This window comes from Scatophagus argus, chromosome 3, assembly GCF_020382885.2.
Source record: "Scatophagus argus isolate fScaArg1 chromosome 3, fScaArg1.pri, whole genome shotgun sequence".
In the NCBI taxonomy this organism is placed as follows: domain Eukaryota; kingdom Metazoa; phylum Chordata; class Actinopteri; family Scatophagidae; genus Scatophagus; species Scatophagus argus.
In genome coordinates, this window is record NC_058495.1 from 2,987,831 (window position 1) to 2,996,281 (window position 8,451).

Consider the following 8,451-nt stretch of genomic DNA (forward strand, 5'->3'; position numbering starts at 1 on the left):
TATATAAAAATGCAATTATTTTTTTTGACTCAAGTTTAACTGCTGGACCCAAGATCTCCTTCATTGTGAAGTTCATGCTCAGTGTTTGCACACTGGAGGCTTCAAGTTTCCACATCACACTCGTGTATGCTGAATACTGGGCCAGGATTGGCTTCCAAACTGTGATGTCACAAATCAAGACTCGTAGGCTCCGCCTCTTAAAAATCACATTTCAATTTACGCTTGCAGTAATGAATGTGAAAACTGCCTTGTAGTGTCAGAGTGGAAGAGGTAACCACACCGCCATCTAAAAATAAATAAACAAAACAAGCGAGGAAATTGAAAAGCAGGTACAAGACGTGAAGCATCTCGCTTCTGCCACACTCTTCAATTGTGATTCCTATCAGGCAGGAAGTGCAAGTCGAAACACGAGCCGTCAGCAGAGATATTTGGATGTTTACAATCTCTATCATTTGTAACCTGGTAAGACCTATCGCTTTGGTTTCAAAAAAATGTGGGAGGTGCACGTGAGACGTTCAATAAGTAACCAGCAGACAGGACGAGGACGACCCATAGCAGGCCTGTCTGATGGTGTATGAAGCCGGGGGAGGGACCGCACAGTTTCCACTCGTGATGGTGACGTTCCTGCGTGTAATACATTGACCAGCCTAGTTCTTAATCCATTGCCGGACCACATTTACCTCGGAGGGATTATTACACGCCGCCCGCCAGTGTTTCGTCAAGTCCGCGGAAACTAGCCAAGCGTAAACCTGGAACTGTTCTCCTTTGGGTAGGCAGAAACTACACGGATACACTGTTTACATCCCCTAAGCATTTATTTTAGCCCTAGATTATATCCGATGCACAGTTCAGTAGCTGGGATTTATTAGATTAGGCAGACTGGATTGTTATGATAGCTTTTACATGAACGCAAAATGTATTTTAAAACACACCGGAAGTACAATGTAATACTGCGTTGCTGTTTTACTGTGTCTAACTTGACTTAGGTCATGCTCATCGGATCGCCTGTCTTCTCTGTGGTCGTCCGGCTCTTCCTCCGTAACTAAGTGACTATGGAGCTCGTGCAGCGTTCAGTCACAGCACGCGCAGTGTCTCTCCTCTTCAGCGCACCTTCCACGTTCTCCAGAGTCGGCAGGTAGCCGGTCAGGTGGTGAGCGGCATGCGGTCCGATGTGGAGTACAGCCCGGTGGGAGAGGGGCTGGGGATGCGGGACTTCTGGCTGTACGTGTGGCTGCGGAGGGCGGCGGTGATAGCCGCTCACGTCACCGGCCTTGGCCTGACCCTCATCATCTTCCTGCTGTCCAGACCCGGAACCAGTGAGTGAATATATGGACGGATGGATATTTTATCAGCTACTTCAATATTTCAAAATAATAGTTTCCAATAACTAATGGTTCATAGCTGGGTTTTATCCTTAAGCAACTCCTTCTACTTTACAGTCGAAGGGAAGACTCTTCATTTAGCTTTACCCTGGGTAACCAGGGATTTTAAGAATAAAGCAGTTTTATTTGCCAAGTTTCCATCTCCCTGAAATTTTAGGGGTTCATTGGATAAATGACATTTAAAGCTTGATATTATATTTATAATAATATAATCTTCCTTCCAAATTACTCCGAAGCCAGACTTTTAGTAGGGCTGCTGTAGTTGTGTTTATGTAATATTTTCAAGCTTTACTGATGCCCTGCTTGTGACTCAAAAACACTATTAGTCTTGTGATCAGTTTTGTCCTTAATTCATAACTTCCAGGATTTTTTGGAAGGTGAGATGCTTATTGGCGTTTCTCTTTGTTCCAGGTCTGTTTTCGTGGCATCCAGTGTTAATGTCTTTTGCAGTAAGTCTACACTTTTGCATATGGCACCCACACACCCAGTGAAAGGTCCTCTCTTCATTCCATTAATGTGATCTGATCAGCGTGATCTGATCTGATCAGTGTAATCTGATCTGATCAGGGCCATCTGATCTGCTGTGTTGTATGGTTGATACAATGCTATTTTCAGAAATAATCATGTAGCTGCAATAACCATCATCACACAGTGAAGGAAAATTTGTCTTGAGTATAATGTGTGTATGTGTGTTGTTGTTTTTTTTTTTTAGCTCATTTGCATAATGAATCATATTTTTAATTACTTATTAACGCTTTTCTTTTACATGATCTTTGAGAGAATGATGATAGTGCTCACAAATAGACAGAGACATCAGTGAGACACAGTGTGTATCTAGTTTTAATACGTTCGGTACATCTGTCGATAGTTTGTTTACGTGGTACATATTCCTAAATTAAAGGTACAGGGTGCCAGCTGATGCTCAAAAACATGTATCCACTGTTTGGTAGCCATTTCCTTCTCAATGTCAGCCTATGGGATAAAGTATTTTGTGCATCATAATTGCCAGCTTTGGCCACAGTGCTAGACTGGTTTCAAAACCTGGGGTTGCTCCTAGGGGCTTGCCCTAAAACCAGTGTTTGGGTTGTCTGTTCTGGGCTTAGAAAGTAGAAATATGGAATTGCAACATAGCAAACTCATGAATGCATCATTTAGACCAGGATAATGTGGCGCTGCTCAGACCTGCTTCCAGTTTTTCCCAGTGGCCACTCCCAGTATTGCTGCTCACCTTTGGCCCAAACAGCATTTTCCCCAAAGACCACCAGACCACCAAGAGATTTCTCACTGAACTGAATAGGCACCATCTTTAGATCTGGTATCGTCTATATAAATCTATGCAGCATTCTGTGGAGGTTGACCTTTATTTTATTTTGTTAAAAACCTGTTTGATAACAAAGTGATGTTACAATGCATGTGACTATACAGGTAATATTGCACAGGTATGAATAAGATTTAACAATATATGAAAACAATACAAAATTATAAAGATAGGAATAAAAATAGATTCAAACAGAAGATAAAATAAGCAACTTTACAAACCAGTTTACATCATCTGGCATTGGCCCTAATGTCTCTCAAGAGATGAGATGCTGTTATTAATCATTAACAGTAGTGCTGTTAATGATTGACAGGTTTTTCAGTTAGTAATCAAAGCAATGATGTGCTGTCTGCTCCTTTGTTTATGTCAAAACAAAGGAGCAGTCAGCACCTCTAAACTAATAAAAGAACACACTGTATTATTTCACATGTAATTCTTCAGCTGAATGTCTCCGCTGCTGTGAGCTGTCAGCATATCTTTACCTTAACACCCGCTATGCTTTGTGGCTCCATCTTTCCACTGTGAATAATAGATAGGAGGGAGCGCTAACATCTCTGCTTCAGATATTGTGTTACAAACTGACCTAGAACGCATTAGTGACAACAGCATTGTACACCGGCATTAAAGGTTGATGTTTGAGTTTGTCACAGCTCGTGGCAGAGCGGCACGATGACTCAGTCGTGATGCGTCATCACACTAAGTCAGCCATGAAAACTTACTGAGCACACATTATGAAACAGCCCCTCCCCATTTGTTTCCACAGAAATGAATGCAAAGCACATACAATAGAAGTCTATGAATAGCTTAATGTTCCCTTTGTTAACCAACATACACACACGCACAGTATATAGTTAATTTCTTAATAATCTCTAAAGATCTCTATCAGCATAGAGTTCAGTCTGCGGTATTTATTTTCTAAACTTTTGTTGGTTATTCATAGCTTATCAGCTCTTTATTGGTCATTTTAAAGCACCTGTTAATGCCTTATTCTGTATGACCGTCTTACTCATAACTAATTCAGCAGTAGTTTATGAATTAACTATGAGCACGACCTCACTTTAGAACAGGGAACATATTCTGAGTTACACATTCTATTTTATATTTTAGTGATTGTAAGCAAATCCCATGAAAAGCCCCAAACCCACATTATGCATCTTAATATATTCTGATGTCTCTGCTGGTGCTTATCACCAAGCCCTCTGATTCCTATGGAAGACGTGAATCTTCAAATTCAGGTCGCAAATCAGGATTTTGGACAGGCTGGGAGTGCATGGCTGAACAGTTTTTTTTTAAGCATTTCCCATCCAGCAGGATATGTGGCATTTGCTGGGACTATTTTCAGCACATTAATCCACACTTGGTGCTCTAATGAGTATTTGTTGCAGCAGGATGGTGTATGTGGGATTGAGTTGAAAATAAAGTACAGTATGTGTGTCTGTTCATGGTAATGAAGGAGCAGGTCGCTCGAGGAAAAGTGTGGCTCGTTCATGTGTTTTTAATGGCTTTTGGAAAACAGTGGAGCTCTGTGGTCACAGACGTATATCAGGCTGAGGATATGCCCACTACTTATCAGAAGGTTCAAATGAAGACAATTGTCTGCACTGACAGATTTTGTTCCAAGATCTCATTAATTTCTTTACTGGGGACAGTGCCTTCTTAGCCAGTAGAAATGATGGCTGACAGCTACAAAAGCAACAACTGGAATTATCCGTTAACTCACACTTGTCAAAGTTACCTAAACATGAGCTGAACAACAGTATAAAAACATGTGAATTAAACACAGCCTCTCTTTAGGCCTTTGTTAAGGGGTCATAGTACAGTATAGTAGCCATAATGCACAGGTGTCCTGATGTGAGAATGTAATGTACCTGTTCTTCATCCCCACTTCATCCTTTATTTTCTTCAAATGGAGCACCTTGTTTTGTATTTCTCTAAATAAAATCTCTTCCTGCTTTCCTAAAAAAAGAAGGGAAACACATTTAGTAACACCTTTGTTTTGCTTCACTCTGCAGTACTGCCTGTGTATGACCGAAGGAATCCTCCTCTTCTCGGCTGAAGGATCTCCTTTCTGCTGCAAATCTCGGAAGGTTAAAGTCCGTCTTCACTGGTTCTGTCAGGCCCTGGTACTAATAGCTGCAGCCACCGGGCTGGGCTTCATGGTGGCCAGCAAGAATGTATCAGAGCGCCCCCATCTGGTCACCTGGCACAGTATGCTGGGCATCTGCACCGTGGCCGCCACCGTGCTCCAAGCAGCTTGCGGCATCTGCGTGCTCTTTCCTAAGCTGCTGCGTCTCTCTTCTTTGCCAAGGCTGAAGCTGTACCACGCCACCTGTGGCCTGGTTGTCTACCTGTTGGCTACAGTCACTGTCATGTCAGCCATGTTCTCAGACTGGTTCCAGGCCACAGTGAAAGGAGTGGCCTGGTGGGCCTTTCTCCTGCTGCCCCTCTTCCCCGCCCTAGTGGTGATGAACCAGATCACTAATGCCTACCTACCCCGCAAGAAGATCACCAGCTAAGAGGCACATTTGCTTTATTCTGTAAGGGGCCTTGTTGGAAATACAATTTACTGTAAGGCTCAAATAATCAAGAATTTCCCTTCAGGGATAAATAAAGGAATTCTGATTCTGAGATGGAAGCAAAGTTCTCCATTAAAGCAGCTTGGAGGGAAAGCTCATAGGACAGAACTGTATGTCAGTCAAACAGAGACTCCACTTCCTGGTGCTAAGAAGTTGCTGCTCTTGCTAATATTGACAGCCCAGATGGAGCACAGCAACAGCAAAAGCTGCTCAGTGCTGTTCCAGACTTCATTCCAGGTTTGAGTTTGAGAGTCTGGAAAACTAGCTTCAGGTCCTACCACAACTCACACTGCCACAGCCATACGTACCTTCTGATGTGGACCCATCTTGAGTCAGTAGAGAGATCTACATCTTCTAGAGAAGATCAAGATCTAGAGAAGCTCCTTGACTCCTGCTATAACTTGAGTTTTGCACAACTCTTACTAGAGCACAGCTGTACAAGCTTTGACAGAGTGAGGTCATCCTTGAGAAAAAGCACACCATCCTGTGGACAGATCATGCTGCTTCAAGGGACTTGAATTTCAAGAGCACACAGATCCTTGTAACCGGCATTATGTGGACTGTGCAAGGAACGAAGCCAAGTAGATGGAGCCAGGGGCCATCATTTGACATGGAACTGGTCAATTCAGCCTTCTGTGGAATCACCTCTGCTACCCTCACAAATCCATGCCTTTGTAGATAAAAAGCATGAGATGATAAAAACATGGTTTTGTGGCAAAGCTATCTGAGGGGAAGTTTTGTTGAATTTTGTTGAATTGCTTGCTAAAATTTTTGTCAGTTTGTGGAGCCAGAAAATCCTCATTTGGCAAATGGGCAGAGTCTTAGGTTAGACATGCAAATCTCAAACACTGCATTTGACTCTGATCAGTTGTGCTCACCAATGATCAGTTTGTACTCTCGAAGTGACAGTTTGTCTGTACAAATTTGTACCCTCAAATTATTTATTTGTGCACACAGAGTGTTCAATTTCATCAGTCTATTGAATGTGTGAAGTCATTGTACCAGTACTAATTGATGCTGCACTTTGCTGTGTGTAGTGCAACGATTGAAGTTTTAGCAGCACGCTAGTAGCTGTATTTTATTGTGGAGAATCATTACATATATTCCATTTGATGAATGAAGACATTTTTTAGAAGTATTTTTGTTGTACATACAAAAATACAAATTTGGGGAATAAAAAGTTACTATTTGGGCAATATGCATTACTAGATTATGTGCACAAATGGAAAGAAAAAAAGTCTTCACTTCTGAGTTTTCTTAGAGCTAGCATCTACTGGTCAGTAACAGAACAGTAACTAAATGTGGCGCCTGCTGTTTATGTGCTATTTGTTTGGTTTTTTTTTGTCATTGTGTACTTGTGACCCCTGTCCCTTTAGTGGTCATTTGCTAGCCTCTGTCTTCGTGTTTTATTTGCTTTTGTCATCAGTGGGTAACACGAACATGCACTCAATCTTGTGCTGCTTTGACGGTCAAGGCAAAGGCAGAAGCTTTGTATTGGCAAATGTGTCATCAGTCACATCACTCCAGCTAATGCAAAGCTAATGCAAATTAAACCAGTCCCACCATACGTAGGCTTCAAGTTTTGTTCAGTCAAGTTTGTCAGTTTGCTCAATATTCAGCAAGTCTATCTGGGAAAAGACCTGTTCCAGTCACTAGACTTTTCCATCTAGTTCAGAGCTACAGTTGTTAGTAAATTAAAACTTCCTTTAATGTGAACATCGGAACGCTTTGATTTTTCTGAAGTTCTCTTCTATCCAGAGGAGATGATAAACCTCAGCTTCTTGCCACCCATTAAGTACCACCAATCAAAATCTTATGGAACTACTTATAGATTTCTACAACCATCTTAAAGAAACAGTTCACCCCAAAATCAAAAATACACATTTTACCTCTAACCTGTAGCAGCTAGTGAAAATAGGCCTCTAGGAAAGCAGCTGCAGGTTATTTCATTGCATAACAATGAGGACAATACTGAGTGAGGGCCTGCTGGAACAGATGAATGAGGACTATTTTTAAACAGTGTTAGAGAACCTGATGGACAGAGAGCTGTTAGATGCACTGATCCTCCAGCGTCTGGCCTCTTTGTCTTATTCACTGCCGGCTTTATGTAAACAAATCTGTAATATTTCATTTTGTAATTAATAGATAGCGCATTAAAAATCATTGCAAAGTCTTCAGACTGCAAACAGTGGTATCCATGGCGTCTGTAATAAACAAAATATTGAATGATAGCTCAGTGTATCTTGGTTCTCCAGAAGCCCTCGTCACATGTAAAATGCACTGAGTCCTGGAAAATTGTTTCTGCTGGTAGAAAAGTGAGTTCTTCTTGTGGGCTGGTTTCACTGGAGCTCAGATGTTAAACATGCAATGCGATAAATGCTCAGAAGTTTTAAGTACCAGATTTTTTAAGTCAGATTTTCCTCAGCAGTCACAGGTTGAGATTTAATATGAATTTTGTAATTTCACTTTCAGAGGCTTTAGAGAATTTATTTCCCGCCTCATTAAATGTTGCAAATATTCTACAACATTCTGCTGAGCACAATTCGCTCACTAACGTTTTCTTTGTTTAACTTACTACTCAGGACTTTGCTGTTTGAGCCTGTTGAGTGTATGAGGCATTCAGAATGTAGGCTGTCAGGCTGCCTGTGAACTGTCTGTAATAAAGTGAATTTTTATCATTTGTTTGAATCCCTTAATGAGACACATCCAGCTCTGAACACCACACCAAGCGGTTAACCATTCCTGAACTGTTTTCATGGTGTCCTTTAATGTTTCTGATAAACCGCACAAACAAATGTGGACGAGTGTTTCAGGAAACTACATCTCAGAGAAGAAATCGCTGCTGTTTTCACTGACGTGTAGCAATCACACAGAAAGAACCCACGGTGACCAGCTGTTTTAGGAAATTACTTTAGTACTTTAATCCTTTAGTACATTTAGTGCATTTGTGAAGTTTTTTTTTTTTTAAAGATTTAATTTACATCTTCAGTAGGAACCAGTGGAAGACTATGAAACACAGCAAACCTTCTCCATCAGTCAAGAATAGTGTTAACTTATTGACAGGGTCCACATATGATCCATTCATATTTCTGTCTCTACTGGATTAAAATGGAGACTCTGCTTTTTATTTACTTGTTGCCATGGTGACATATCTAGGTTCATTGATGATGGCTTT

At 41.2% G+C, this 8,451-nt stretch overlaps 1 protein-coding gene across 2 annotated transcripts; it reads left to right on the forward strand.

Annotated features, from left to right (window-relative positions):
* Nucleotides 1–270: 270 nt before the first annotated feature.
* LOC124054972 (probable transmembrane reductase CYB561D1) lies at nt 271–7,954 on the forward strand. 2 transcript variants are annotated; one of them, XM_046381544.1, is made up of 4 exons: nt 271–769; nt 987–1,316; nt 1,794–1,831; nt 4,713–7,954. In XM_046381544.1, the coding sequence occupies exons 2-4, from the start codon at nt 1,160–1,162 to the stop codon at nt 5,214–5,216; spliced, it is 699 nt and encodes a 232-aa protein (XP_046237500.1). In that variant the 5' UTR covers nt 271–769; nt 987–1,159; the 3' UTR covers nt 5,217–7,954. The 2 variants fall into 2 exon arrangements, with proteins under 2 accessions (XP_046237500.1, XP_046237509.1); XM_046381553.1 differs by having other exon boundaries at nt 271–1,316.
* Nucleotides 7,955–8,451: the final 497 nt, after the last annotated feature.